Below are 15725 nucleotides of genomic sequence, written 5' to 3'. Positions count from 1 at the left end.
TAAGTATTTCCTTCTATTAACTTGTTTAATTCTCACCACATTGCAAGTAAGGAAAATGAAGCACAGAAGTAAAGCAACTTGCCCATAGTCCAAAGTTATTAGGCCGGTGAAAAAGTAATTGTGGTTTTTGCCATTAAAAGCAATGACAGAAACTGCAACTACCTTTGCGCCAACCTAGTAAGTGGCAGAGAATGTACTTGAACCCAGGCTGTCTGAACCTAGAGCCCACAGTCCTTGATGCCTCACTAATAGCCTGTCCACTTAGCAGCTTACCCTAAAGTTATAGATGAATAAATACCATGCCGCTGCAGACATTTCATTATTCTAGTTGGTTTCCAGAGTCACAGGTAAGCTTTTGGTCTGTGCAAAGTCTGAGTTTCCAATCACTAGTGGCCCTCTGTTTACTTTGCAGAGCTATTTGCTCTTGGGGACAGAAGCTGACAGTGGCACTCACTGCACAGGCTTGTCATGGACCTAGCAGCCTCTGCGGCATCTCCTGTCACATTGGGAAAATGAAGAATTCCAGGACATGGGGTTGGAGGGTGCTGGTGGAGATATTTCTTCTCTGTGCTACCCTGGGCTGCCTCAGTTTGCCTGGCTCCAGGTAAGTGACAGCTACCAATATTTCCCTGATCAGTAGTATGACAGGGAAGGTGCAGCCACATCATGCTGACCCTCTCTTTGTTGCATGCCTATTGAATGAAGAATGTCTCTTGAGGCAATTTGCATGCATCTGCTAATATAATATCAACAACTCTCTTCAAATTATTGTGGAACCAAAAGGCTGATTTCAACAAAAGTTCCTGTGAGAAACTGACATGTTTAAATGTATTTTGTCATGCTGAGAAGAATAGGATATTTGTTCTGTATTCTAAACAAAGCCTCTGTGTGATTCTTTAGGAAAAAGAAAGTTTGTTATATACAGAGGAAAAAAGAGCCAATTCATGAGATGATTTTAATAAATGAGAGTGACCCACTCTACCTGCTCATCAACCCCAAATCTTCAGATTCTCAGGTTCTTTCTCATCCCCCCGACCTCGTCTCTCTCTCTCTCTCTCTCAATCTCACCACCACCCCACCAAATGTTCCCAGCAGTTAAGTGTTAGCTGATTTATTTCATCATTGTTAGTCTCCATTAGTAGGGTACAAAACAAGTGAAAGAAAATGTCTTAGTGGGAGCTCAAACTTGGGCTCCAGTGATAGAAGAGCCAGTGACTTGGCAATTTGGGGACCCTCCATGTGCATGAGAAGCCCCTACCATGAGATGTTGAAGTATGCATGTGTCCCCAACATCCGTGTAAACACTCCTGTGGGAATAGGGACTGTAATGCCATATGCCATTCCTTTTACTTAGTCTAAAAATTAGATCTGAGCAAACCTTTCACTTTATGTGAGGAGTATCTCCTACCCATGGGACACAGCCTCTGGTCTCAGTTCTATTGTGCTGTCATTAGGCACCACAGGATGATGGGCATTTGTTCACTATCCATTGGGCACTCAATAAGTAACAGCTGTTGGGATGATCAAGCATCTCCATTTAGCCCAGAGAATAACTAAGCTGCCAGGACCTTCCTTGTGTGTACTGTGTGTACACAGAGAAGCATTCAGTACCCAATAAAATGTGTCTGGAATGGAGGACTTAAGGAAACCATAACAACACTATAACATTCAATACCTGCTCTCTGTTGGGCTCTGAAGATACAGAGATGAGCTTATGTTCTCACAAAGAATGCCAACATGCGAGCACATGCTACATCTACAGTTGCAAGAGATGTCACAGGGGCAGCCAGGAAGCAAGGAGGGAGTGATCAGCTCTACTGAGCCTGGGGTCTAGAAAGGCTTCTAGAAGAGAAGAGTTCTAGGGCTGAATCTCTACAGGTGAGCAGGTGTTTGCCGAATGACTAAGGGGTGTTCGCCAGGCAGAGGGAGAAACACAGGTGACGGTCTGTGAATGAGAGAGCCAGGGATTGCTCCCAAAGCTTCCAAGCACTTCAGTGGGCCTTGAACAGAGGTTCCAGTGGGGAGCTGAGAAAGATGAGCTAGAGTAGGAGTGAGCAGGCGTCAGGTCATGGGCAGAGTTGGGGGATGCTGGAGTACCAGCCAAGGAGCTTGAACCGTATCCTCCTGCAATGCAATGGGAGCCACTGAAGGGTTGAAGCAAAGGAGTGACATGATGAATTTTATATATTAGGAAGTTCACTCTGAAATAGGAAGTGGAGGGGAAATGGTTGATTAGAGTGCAGTCTGGGAAATGGTATTTAATCATCACCACAACGTCATGAGGTGGCTGTAATCTCTCCTTCTCGCTATGTAGGAGAACAAACCAATCCTCAGTGACAAGAAGAGATTCATGCATGTGTGGTGAGTCTCAAATCCTTACCTGAATCCAGGTATAGTGTCTGACATCCACCCATAATTCCCATGGGGCAGTCTTGAATATGGCTGGTATTTGCATTCCATCTGCAAAGTAGAATAGCCTTTGGTTCTGGGACAGAAAATGCTCAGACCACTTTCATATTGGCCAAGAGAGTTTTTTGTTTTAACCTACTCTTATAATCAAGTCAGATGATGAAATCATAATCACTGTGTCATAAGAGCTATCATTTATATATCACCACGCTGTACCAGACACTTGGAAACATTAGCTATATTCCACACAGCTACTCTAGGTAAGGGCCACTGTTTACAGTTTCACAGAGAGGGAAACAGAAAACATAACTGTCTCAAGGATACTCACTTAACAAATAGTCGACTACGGATTCGAATCCAGTTTCATTCAGGTCTCAGAGTCCCTGCACTCTATCTGCATCCTTCGCTTCTCGCTAATGCATTGTCCCCCCACCTCTGGACCCACTCCACCTCCCACCACCTACATTGTGTATCTGACTTGCTGGCCTCCTGTGCCATTTCCCCATCTCTGGGCCACATATTTGTTGCCTTGAGATGTTGCTTTAAATTTCATGTCTACCACAGCAAACTACAGAGAGAAGAGAAATTGAAAACCTGCCACCCAGAAGCTGCTCCTTCTAGCAAAGAAAAAGGATGCTGTTTGCAAAGGGGATGCAGCTGCCTAACAAATTGTGTGTGACAAGAAAGTTGTTGTGTCAGGGTATTTCTACTGAAAGCCAAAATATATTGATGCACCCCGTCTATATAAGTTGATGGCTTACAATTTACTGCTGACCCACTCCTGCCGTACTGGATGGATCTATCTTTATTTTGATCAGAGATGCCTGTTAGGAAGAGCGTGGGAGACCTGGGCCCGGTGAAATGTGTCCTAATGCTGGCGACAGCATTTTCTGCATCCCCGGGAAAGACACCTGCTTGCCAGTCCTTAAGTAGAGGGAGCACATGTTCAAGGACTTGTGCGAGGGTCTTTCCTGTAGCTCTATTTGCAATCACAAAACACTGGGCAAATATAAATGTCCCTCAAAAAGAAAAGGAACAAATTAAATGCAATACATGTCCTGTGATAGAACATCCAGGCAAAAGAAATGAAGCAGATCTCTTTATGAATCAATATGGATAGGCCTCAGAAATGCAATGTTGATTAATAAAAGTGAGTTGCAGAATCATATGTAATATGATAAGTAGCAAAAGCAATACTATAGATAATGTATAGATCTCAAACTATTTAAAAAAGACTGGAAAGAAACACACCAAATTCATGGCAATAGCTCCTCTGGGGACAAGGTGAGGGACGTGAAATTGAGGCTGCTGTAACATGCAGATGTCAAAACTAAAAATTAAAAAAAAAAAAAGACTCGAAGCAAGTGTGCCAAAGTGTGAACAATTACCAATCTGGATGTGAGTACATGGCTGTTTACTATATTATTTCTTGTACTTCTATAGGCAGGTTTAATTTTTCAGTGTTAAAAGCATACAGAGGATTTTTAATGACAGAAGTTTAACCAGCTGGTTAAAATGTCCATCGGGTTTGTTGCTATAGAAATTCATAGAAGCGAAAGGCTCGTGTTGTTCCCACACACAGAGGCTCTAATGGAACCTAGAATTTATGTGGCTCCTTGTTAGTCCCAGGAATTAAAGATGCAATTCAATGCTAGTCTTTCAGATTTGCATTTTGTAGTATTAATAAACCACACACATCTCATCCAATGTAATTTACAAACATACTATTTATTCAGCTGATTACTTCATTATGTTGCTACCTTCCATAATGAAAACTGGGTGCAAAAATGAGAGATGTGGTGGGTATAACTACGTTTTACCAAGTTCTTTCTGTAAGTGATCATCTTGCCCATTAACAGGCTTTCAAAGCTCAGAGAGGAAGATAATCGGGACTCTTAATAGCTAGTTTGTACATTACTTATCTGCTCAGTCTCAACTGTGGCCCTGGAGTTGTCTTAGTTGCTAAAAACACAATGTAACTATTTTGTAGTTGAAATGGGAAGAGGGTACCCTGCAGAGCTGTCAAATACATACTTAGGAGAAGCCAAATCACAGACAATATTGTTTTGTCAAACCTGGGCACATTAGTAGATAAGAACACATTCTGAAGCCCCCCACTGGTGTGCGTATTCTGCCTCAAGTAACCATTTTAAAGTATCCACCTGTGGTTTCCAGTAGTCTTTGACCTTTCATTAAACATCCAACTTTACTAGGCAATTGATTTTTGCTGGTCTCTGGGGCGGTCATGGACACAGATTTCACCATAGTTAATATTATCCTCTTTTTAGGACTTTTGCCAAGTGAGAACGTATTGTTAATGACCTTGCCGGGAGTGACATCCTGCGTATTTGAGATGGTGAAAACTATGTGATGCACTTCTCCCTAATGACTCAATCCCAGATGTGGGAATGAAAAAGGCTTTACATAGAGGTTGGAAGGGATTGGTGGAGTCAGTGCTGGCCCAGTTTCCTTCCGGGCAGCATGGGGCAACAGACAAAGCACATATATACTCTAGAGCCTAACAGACCCCGGTTCAGATCCTAACACCACTGCCTGCCTACCAGCTGCATGATGGTGGACACATCACTGTCTCTCTGGGCCACTTCCCTCATCTGCCCAGGTGGCAGTGCTCCGAGCTGCCTTCCACACTGCTGTGAAAATAGGAGATAGCATGGGTGATGCTGGGCCATTTAGCACAGACTTGACATGTCTGTTATAGGTGCTCAGCAAACCTCCATTCCTTTTGTCTTCTCATCTCCTTTTGTGGCTTGGAAAGGAACACAAATTACAAAGAATCTTACAGTGTAATAATACACTCTTTCGCTTGTAAGAAAAAGATAAGAATCATCATACACCCTTCATATTACAAAAGAAGAAACTGAAGACCCAGGCAGATTAAATAGCATGCTCATTCATCACTCATAACCCAATGTGCTCCAGGAAATGAATGAAAAACATTGCCTTATCTCTGCTGGTGGTGCTGAGGTTTCCAAGAATAAGTATCCTTGGCTTGCTTCTCCTCTCAAGAACCATCACCTCTGCTTCCACAGATTTCATGATCAGATCTATGCCAAAAACAAATCTCTCATCCTGAGATCCAAGCCCATATAGGAACTACTTACTAAATGAGTCTCTGTAGGTGTTTCATGGCACCTACAGACCCAAAACTCACATCTTCCCCATCAAGCCTTATTTTCTGCTGTGTTTCCCACTGCTCACACACTCACATAGGGAACTAGCATCCACTTAAAATGCCTTCCTTTAACACCCCACCTCCACCATCCAATTATCCATCACTCTCCATCCATTCCACATGGGATACATCTCATATGCTGGTCCTCCACATCCTCTCTCCCTGGCCATTGCCATGGTTCAGGCTTACACTACTCAATGGCACTGCTGCTGCCAGCCTCCTCCTTGTTTCCCTGCCACCAGGCTCTCCTGACTCCCATGGGGTCTGCACAGCTCCAGCCATGGGGTCTGCATGCTGGAATTCCTTGCCTTCTGGGTAAAGTCCCACAGAGCTAGGATATGAGATATGTTTCTCTTTTTCTACTCTAAGATAAACTGTGACTTCTAGAAGTCAGAACCTTGGTCTTATATCTCTAGGTATCCCCTGTAGCACAATACTCTGACTATTGTTAGTTCTCAGTAAATATTTCATAGACTCTTAACATTAACCTTAAAGACAATCTAGTCCAAACCTCTCATTTTTTAGAGGGTAAAACAGAGGCCCAGAGATAGGGAGTAAATTCCTTAAGATCATATATCTAGTTGTGGCTATATTCCCTGCATAGCTGTAGCATTTTAGAGCTTATAGTGCTTTCCCATGTCCTATCATTTTTAATCCTAAAAATAGCCTTTGTGGCAGGTATGATTATCCCCATTATGTAGATGAGAAAAGTGAAGCTCATACAGGTTAAAAAACCAGACCACAACACTCAGCTTAATGCACTGTCTTCTGATCCAAGTTCAATACTCTTTTGGCCAGAGCTAGCCATAATGTTAGGTGCTTACTACATGTTCAGTATTTGTTGGATGAATTATCCTATCCTAGAATAATAAACTAATAGCTTTGCACAAGCGAGCAAATATGTATTTATTGAATGTACAAATAGGTGGTTGGATGTATACTTAATTCCCTTCTGATACTTGACTCTCTTTTCTCCTGATGACTTTTAGAGGTGAAAGGCAACATTCTTTTGAGTCAAATGCAGTCAACAAGAGCTCTGCTAAGAGCAGACAGACGCGAAGTGTGGATGTTACCCTGATGCCCATTGATTGTGAGCTGTCTAGCTGGTCCTCTTGGACCACATGTGACCCCTGTCAGAAGAAAAGGGTAAGCAGCCAGGCCTGGGGAAGCTCTAATCCTCCAGGAGCCTTGGTTCCCAGAAAGATTGGCTGAGCCATTGCTAACAGTGCTTGGCACATAGTAGGCCCTCAATAAGTGTCAGTTAACTTAATTAATGCATCCTCTCCCTCTGTGCTTCCAAGCAGCAATCAGTTCTTTCCTTTGGTTCTCCAGTGTTTTCCAAGCACAGTCAGCCTTTCTCACTTTGTCAGCTTCCTAATTAGACTCCCTGCCTTGAACCTGTTCTTTCAATCAATCTTTCATCATGAAACAGGAGAAGCAATCACAGTGTATGTCTGAGTTGTCTTTGCCCACTTGAAAACCATTCACAGTCTGCCCGTGACCCTTAGGATCAAGCCCAGGCTCATGGTTTTCAAGGATCCCTGTGACCTAATCTAGCCTACATCTCCAGCACACCGGACCTTTGTATGACTCTGGCCTTCATTCTCTCTGGGTCTTTCTTCATGCTGCTTTCTCAGGCAGGGTGACCTTTCCCACTTCCTTCACTGGCTAACACCTACTCACAATTTGAAACTACTCAGGAGCCGGCACTTTTGAAAAAACATTTTGACTTCTCCTCAGCCCCACCTTCGGTTGGATAAGGCAATCTTTTATGAGCTTCAGTAGCTCCTTATTACCCTTGTACCCTCGCATTTATCACATCATGCTGCTTATTTTTCACCTTCACTAAACAGTGAACTTGTGAAGGCTGATTCAATTCTGCATCTTCAATGTGTAGGCCAACCTCTGGCACATAATAGGTTCTTCATAAACATGTGGTGTTTGTTCTCATTCTGTTTTTTGATGTCTTTATAAGGAAAGGAAGGTTGTTATTACACTTCCTGTTAAACAGGTAAATGGAATCAGAGGAGGTAAGTGGCTTCTTGAGTTCACCTAGTAGCAAATGTAGGCCTTGAACTCAGGCCACCGCCCAGTGTTCCTTGTCTAGGGTTCTACCAGTGAACACATTCAGTTTCTGCAGTATTTGTCATTCAGCCTCCCTTGTCATAGGAGGGCTGACCCAGGATCTTAGTTCTGAGAGCGACAAATGTGCCAGAGAAAAGAGAAGGGTTGCTGTTTCCCCAGATCCTTGGGGAACCAAATCAGCCATAGGCTTAGATTCTAAAGAGGCTGTAGAAGTAGGCCCAGGACAATCATGCAGTTAATTGGATCAATGGAGAGAGCCAAGCTGGATCATTCAGCTCCTAAAGTAGGTTTTATTGCTGAAGTTATCAGCATTGATCCAATTATCTGGATAATTGCTTCATCTGCACCATAAACTAGGAAGACTCAGCATGAGTCAGTCTGCCAGCCAGAGCTCCTCTCTCAGAGTCTGCTGCAGACGTTCCCTCAGCTGGACATAACCCCTATCTGCAGGGCCACTGGCTGGGGGCTCAGCAAAAACCTCTCAAGTCAGATTGGGTGATGTATTTCCTCCATCATTTCCACACCCCTCATGCCCACTTTGCCTTTGGAGCCTGGAGCTTTTCAGTCATTTTTTTTCACAGTGTTCTCTGAAAGCCTTGTCCCTGTCCTGACAGGCTCCGCCTTTCAGAAAGAATGACCCACTGCAAGTACAAAGGACATGGGTGAATGGTTATCTATATTTCTTTTTCAGATTTCCAAAGACCCAAGTATAGATGCCATACAAGTAATAATCATGCCTCACTATTGTCAACCTGCGAAGCAGCTGCTATCCTGGCCTGCCTCCTCCGCTCTTTTGTTTACTAAAATCTTGACTGCAACTAACATTTGGAAATTACCAAAATCTGATCACTTTCCTCCTCTGAAGCAGTTTCTCATGGTACCAGGATACAATCCTGTAACCACCTTCCCGAGGCCTGGAGGGCCCCATGTCATCTGCTCTTGTCTATGTCTCCCTCCCACTCTGGCCACTCTCCTACTTGTGCTGTTCTCTCCAGCCACGATGAATCTTTTTAATGTTTTCTGGAACATGGGACATCTTCTCTAGTCCTCTCAGATTTGGTCCAGGAATTTCTTCTACCCACATCACTCTTCTGTGCCATACTCTCGCCAGTTCTTCACATCTGCCTGACATTCCTAGTCAGCCGTCAAGTTTCAGCTGAGGTGTCACTCAGTTCTTCCAAAGCCTTCCACTTGGGCTTCTCCTAAGCTTGCATGAGGGCCTTCTGATGAGTGTACAGAGCACTGTGCCTCCCCTGTCGTGGCACTCATTTCACTGTGCTGTCACTGCCTGGAGCCCAGCATCTGTGACCTCCTTGAGAACAGGCTCAGGGATACGATTACTGGTGAAACTGACCAAAGAAGCAAGCAACAATAACACCTTTTTCAACACTGGGTGACTCAGTCAATAATGTTGGAATAAATGAATAAGATGGTAGGGATATAGCAACATTGACTGCTAAAAAGCAATAATAAAGAAAAACAAGTCCAAGTAATTGAATGCCTAAACATAATGAGATTATATAATTTAAACTTCGTAACTGAACATTTAGATAATTCATGATCCCTATTTTACAGATGAGTAAATTGAGATTCACAAAGATTAAGTAATTTGCCCCATATCACATGACTATAAAGTATCAGAGTCAGTTGTAGCTCCAAAGCCCATGTTTTCGCATTTATAATATACTGATGCCTTCAGGAATAAAGGAGAATACTTGAATCAACCCAGTGGAATAATTAGACTGAGAGAGAATTTATTTTTTGTTATTGAACTGGCTACATGAGTTCATTTACTAACCTTTAACTCTAGAGCCCATGGAGTCAGCATAGGCTGACTTTCCCATATTTAGCAAATCTTGACTGATCACTGCAGAAGCAGAGATCAAAGGCAAGGTCCCTGCCCTCAGAGAGCTCACAGACTAATTGGAGAAACCATTAGGCAAACAGCCAATCACAACATAGTTCCTTAAGTGTATATAATGGGGGTAGGACAAGGGGCTGGAGGAATGACAGTCAGACATTTCAGTGCTCTTAAGAAGCCCAAATCCTGGCTCAAGACCCATTTTCACAGAGTATCCCTCAGCTCCTGAGATCTAAGGCTCTGCCCTTGGCTCACCTGGCTCCTTTCTGCTACAGTACAGGCATGCCTACTTGCTGCGGCCCTCTCAGTTCCACGGGGAACCATGCAACTTCTCTGACAAGGAAGCTGAAGACTGTGTTGCCAACAGACAGTGCAGAAGTCAAGTGCGATGTGAAGGCTTTGTGTGCGCACAGACAGGTATAAATCAATGTAGGAGTGAGAGCGGAAAGCCCGACATGAGGTCATGGGTCCTTCTTTTTTTTTTTTTGAGATGGAGTCTCACTCTGTAGCCCAGGCTATAGTGCAATGGTGTGATCTCGGCTCACTGCAACCTCCACCTCCTGGGTTCAAGCGATTCTCCTGCCTCAGCCTCCCGAGCAGCTGGAACTACAGGTGCCCGCCACCATGCACAGCTTATTTTTGTATTTTTAGTAAAGAAGGGGTTTCACCATGTTGGCCAGGATGGTCTAGGTCTCTTGACCTTGTGATCTGCCCACTTCGGCCTCCCATAGTGTGGAGATTACAGGCGCGAGCCACTGAGCCCGGCTGAGGTAATGGTTCTTGATGACCAAGGAACAGCCTGTGTCTAGTGCTCAAGATCAGGGTCATGGGGCAGTTCAGGAGGCCACCTTGTCCTGAAATCTCTGACTTCCTTTCACATGTATTCTTTTATGAAAATCACCTTATAATGTAGGTATTATTAGTATCTTCATTATACACCTTAAAAAATTGAGACTTGAAGAGTTTACCTGCCAAGACCATATAGCAGGTAAGTGGAAAAGCTGGATTTGGAAATTTGAAAATTCAGGTTTCATTCATTGACGTTAAAGACAAAAAAGTATGTGTGCTGGTGTCAGAAATCTTGGATCAGGTCTTATTTTGACTTTGAGACTAGAAGTCACTTAACCTTTCTGCATTTTGGTTCCCTCAACTGAAAATTAGGAGTGATGTGAATACCTTACAGGTCTGTTATAAGCATCAAATGACATCGTAGCTATGAGGGCTCTTTGTAGACTGTTGGCTCCCTTAGCCCTCTCAGAGGTCTGGGGTTAAATACAATGTGACAAAACTAGAAGATTAATAGGGCAGTTGGCGTTGTTTATCTCTGATAAATCTTCAGAAAGATATTTCCTGTCATTGACATTTCTGCATCGCTAAGTCCATGTTCCCCACTCCATGGTATATTCAGTAAAAATTGTTGTTTATAAAAGCAAAGAAAATAAAAAAGGACAGATGGATAGATGGACAGAAGGAAGGAAGGTAGGAAGAAAAGAGTACACAAATGAATAATCACCTGCTGCAAAACCAAATGAACACAACTTTTCAATTCATTCAGAGAATCCAGGCAAACAGATACTTCTCTAGTTCCCTGTCTCCAGCAAAAATGAGAGTATTTTGACCCACATTTTCTAAATGGAGTTGCAGTTCTCTACATTTACTGCACCCATGTGGACTGTGCATGGGGATCTTTCAAGAAAGAGTTAGAGATTCTTGGAGTAATTTCTAGGGGTTATTGCAAATGCAAAATTCTATCCAATAAATCTGAGAGGCTTTTTTTACAGTGTATCCATGGACTCATTATGGCCAGTGTTCCGTGATTCTGACCAAAGCCATAACGGTTATTTGAGCAGGCTTTAATTTAAATGCCTTGTAAGAAACATTTGAAGATCAGATTGTTATCTTTCTGCTTTTAACACTCCAAAAACGTTGGTTTAAAATGACCAGATGTATCTGAGGAAATAGGACTACCTGTCTTATGGGCTTTATCCCCCAACAACATACTATTAAGAAAGAAAATCAATCAGGGGAAAAAAGTTTAAAGGAAGCAAAAGGGATGCGAATAATTTTTCATAATCCAAATGACTACATTGTCGAAGACACTGTGGTTTACTGGGAAGAATTTGTGATTAGATAGTTAAAGGTTTCAATTCCACTACAAATATTTACTAGTAATGTGCACTTGGCCCTCAAAAACACTAACAGTACTGATAACGCTTACACAGCACTTCCTGGGAGTCAGTACTGTTTTACTTACTCATTTAAATTTCGAACAACCTTATGGGATAGAGATGATGACTTTCCTGTTTTACGGGTGAGTAAATTGAGGCAGAGAGGTTAAGTAACAAGTGAAATGTGGCCCAGCTCACACAACTTACAGGGCCCACCCTTCCCACCCTCTCTTTCCAGCCCCAAGGAGACAGAGTCCAAACCGTCCTGCTGCTTTCTGGAATACAACACTGGCCTCTTTTGCTGGGGGAGGTGGCAAGATAGGAATAAACTCTTAGTGTCATAGCCAATCTATCTGGATACAGGATGACTAATTAAAACAGAGCAGCATGAAAGGCCTGACAAAAGGTCTGATACCTAGTAGGTGCTAATACTATGGTAGTTCCTCTCTTGCCAGCCATGTGGCTGTGGGTAATACACTTTCTCCGTCCTAGGAAGGTGTGTAAACCGCAGACTTCTTTGCAATGGGGACAATGACTGTGGAGACCAGTCAGATGAGGCAAACTGTAGAAGGATTTATAAAAAATGTCAGCATGAAATGGACCAATACTGGGCAATTGGCGGTCTGGCCAGTGGGTAAGTGACCATTTTTCTGTGGTGTAGATGGGAAGGCACAGCATTAAATGGAATTCTGAAGGATAGAGGAGAGAGCTAATAATAAGCAGAGTTCCCACTCACCTTTCTGAGAAAAGACTGTAGCATAAGTGACGCTTCTGGCTGCTCTCTGAGGAGAGCTCTAATATAGAGAGTTCTAGATTAGACATTATTTCTGGATTCTTTTCCTCTCTAAAATGGAGATAACATCTATTGCCCAGAGCTGCAGGGACACTAATGAGATGATGCATGGAGCCACCCACTGCTCTGTCACCAGTCACACCCTCAGTAAACAGTAATTACTGTGAATAATATTGTAAATGTGTTGTGATGAGGGTTATGCAGAAATTAAGAAAACTACCACTTCAAACAGCACGCAGTATAGTGAGGGTGTTCTCTGGCAAGGACAGAGGAGCAGGGTCAGAAGGGGCCACACTAGCCTGACATGCACCTTACTCTGCTGCCATATTTTGCAGCTGTAGTGAGGGTGACAAATACATAAATAGCACATTTATCATAGACCAAGCAGTGTTTTAAGGACTTCATAAACATGGCACATGTGATCCTCACAACATCTCCATGCGGTAGTATTTTCATGGTCCCATTTACATATGAGGAGACTGAGACACAGAGGTGGTAAGTGGCCACCCAAGGTTTAACTGGCTTGCCTAAGGTCACCTGGGTGGTAAGGAGAAGAACAGAGATGGGATCTGAGACGTCTGGCTCCAAAGTCCACACGCTTACCTATTATGTTACCCTACTCTCCCAAGGCAGCTGTAGTAATACAGGACAATCAATGCACAACGGTGCAAGCACGGGGTGTCCTGAGGGATTTCAAGCACCACAAGTGTCAGTGAAATGTCTCACCGCAGTGGCAACAGAGCTCAAACTTGACAGATAAGTCAGAGATAAAACAGTGACTGTCTGGAAAGGCATTCTGGGTGCAGGGAACAGCACCTATCATGGAAGCAGCTGAGTAGACTGGAAGAAGAGCAAGCCTCTTCATATGGCTGGGGACTGGGGCACATGGCTGTGGTTAAGAGTGGCCAGAGATGAAGCTGGAAAGCTGGTTTGGACCAGGTATCAAGGACCTTGAAGGCTGTCTGTGCCAAGAAACTTTTGCTTTCCTTCAGTAGGGTCTGACAATCAAGATTACACAATCCAAACCCTAACCTCTTCACCGTCTCTGTCTCTTCCTCACAGGATAAATTTGTTCACAAACACTTTGGAGGGCCCAGTTCTTGATCACAGGTATTATGCGGGTGGATGTTCCCCACATTACATCCTGAACACGAGGTTTAGGAAGCCCTACAATGTGGAAAGCTACACGCCACAGGTAAGGGACAGCCAGGTAGCAGTGGAGGGAGCCCCAGCTGAGCACCCAGTTAGCAGGATCCATGGCCTAGCCCAACAGCCTGCTAGCTGTGTGACCTTGGACACATCCCCTTTTCTCTTTGAGCTTCAGTTTCTTCATATGTAAAATGGGCAGTTCCTTCCTCCAGATATTGTGGTGAAGATGACATGCTGCATATAGTAACAGGAGGGTGGTCATAGAGCAGTAATAATAGAAGCCATAATATCAAAAGCTACCTTGAAGGTGTAAATACAGCTTAGGATTTGGAGTCACACTGACTTGGTGGCCCTGCCACTTACCATCTATGTAATCCTATAGGCTCTGAGCCTCTGTTTTCCTGTCTTCATATTGGGAGTTATAGAAGTCCTACCCTATAGGGAGAGGATTAGTGAGCTCAGGCATGTAAGTATTTAGCACAGCATCTGGCTTAATGGTGAGTCCACCGGACATGTTAACTCTTGTTGCTGTTGTTATTGTATTCTTATCAAATCCCTGTCTGTTAAAAGCAGGCATTGCTCTAAGCATTTTATGAAATGCTCCACCAAGGTAAGACCCTATTATGACTAATGTACAAACTTAGAAATACATCTCACAGAGAGTGGGGCTTAGAATATCCCATGAGACACACACACGCTTGAGATCTGATGGGAACACACTGGGTTCCAGGCCTGGCTCTGCCACAGGTCCTAACTTTACCTTAGATTAAGTTTCTTTTCCACTCTGGGCCTCAGTATTCTCATCTGTGAAACAAGGGGACTAGACTAGAGGGTCTTGATGGAAATTTCCACTTCCGAAATTGCACCTTTTTTTTTAGCCAAGTGCAGTGGTACATGTCTATAGTCCCAGCTATTCGGGAGGCTGAGGCGGGAAGATTGCTTGAGCCCAGGAGGTTTGAGGCTACAGTGAGCCAAGGTCGCACCACTGCACTCCAGCTTGGTGACAAAGCAATATCCTGTCTTTAAAATGCATATATTGCACCGTTTTGAAGGCTATCTTCTCCTTATCCCTCCTTCCCTTCCTCCCCAACACACTTTTTAGCCAAGAAAGAACAAATTCATCTTAGCATCAAACACACCCTCCATCCACAAAACCTCTACTTTCAAGGGGTGTCTCAGAGCAGCCATTACCATCCAGGTGAAAGTGGATCCTAACTCAGGCGGGACATATGTGGTAAAGTCCCTGCTCTCCACACCAACATTATTTGAGTGCTGTGCCAGGTGCTGTGCTGTGATTTAACAGAATGAAACCAATCCTCAGAACAAGCCTGACGGAAGGGGCAATTATCACCTCCATTTTACACATGAAGAAACGGAGGCATTTGTCTAAAGTCACCCAACTAGGAAAGAGCAGAGAGGCAGCCCATCTCAGCAGCCACACTGCAGACCATGTCCAAACTGCTCCGCCTTCCCCCTGGGGCAGCTGAGCTGTTGCACCCTCCTCTGGGAATTGCAGGCATCCTGGGGGCAGGGAGGTGACTCGGGACTGGTCACTCCAGGGCCCCCGAGGCAGTACCCTTGGCAGTTCCCCTACACACAGAGCCATGAACACTGGTTTTTGAGCAAATGGCTCTCCAAAGTTCTCTCTAAGGCACTTTCCTGCCCTTGTCACTCCATACCCCAGCCACTGCCTTAGACCAGACCCTCGTCAACCATCACCTGCCCTGCTCATACAGCCTCCTCATGGGTTTGTCTCTCTGACTCCAAATTTTTTCCTTCCAACCCAACCACCACTGCCTCAAATCATCTTCCTGAGGCTTGATCTACTTCCTCTGCTGACTCATCTTTGAAATAAGCCCAGATTTCCGAACAAGTAATTCAAAAGCCTCACTATTTTGATGCCAGAGACTCCTCTCACAACATCCCCACTTTCCCCTCACTCTTTCAGCTTCTCACTGAACCACACTGCTATTCCTGGGGCATATCCTGCTCTTTCCCACCTCCATGCTTTTGCTTTAGCTGAGCCCACAGCCCAGAACATTCCCCTACATTTCCAACAGTTGAAAT

The 15725-nt window shown here is 44.0% G+C and overlaps 1 protein-coding gene across 2 annotated transcripts in view; it reads left to right on the top strand.

The window, feature by feature from the left end:
* The first annotated feature begins 418 nt into the window (after positions 1-418).
* The window catches only part of C8B (complement C8 beta chain), a 40364-nt gene continuing 25057 nt past the window's right edge, over positions 419-15725 (top strand). The window contains exons 1-5 of one of the 2 annotated variants that reach the window (XM_012442811.3): positions 441-604; positions 6592-6748; positions 9824-9965; positions 12209-12350; positions 13572-13704. In XM_012442811.3, coding sequence (XP_012298234.2) covers positions 513-604; positions 6592-6748; positions 9824-9965; positions 12209-12350; positions 13572-13704 — 666 coding nt within the window. In that variant the 5' untranslated portion in view covers positions 441-512. Of the gene's footprint in view, positions 605-6591; positions 6749-9823; positions 9966-12208; positions 12351-13571; positions 13705-15725 lie in introns of both variants that reach the window. The other variant, XM_012442812.3, reaches the window with a different exon arrangement.

The sequence above is a fragment of the Aotus nancymaae genome, unplaced genomic scaffold (assembly GCF_030222135.1).
Source record: "Aotus nancymaae isolate 86718 unplaced genomic scaffold, 86718_ANA_hifiasm-v0.15.2.pri h1tg000007l, whole genome shotgun sequence".
NCBI lineage: Eukaryota > Metazoa > Chordata > Mammalia > Primates > Aotidae > Aotus > Aotus nancymaae.
Note: the sequence above shows the minus strand (reverse complement) of the source record. Positions and strands in the feature narration are given on the sequence as shown.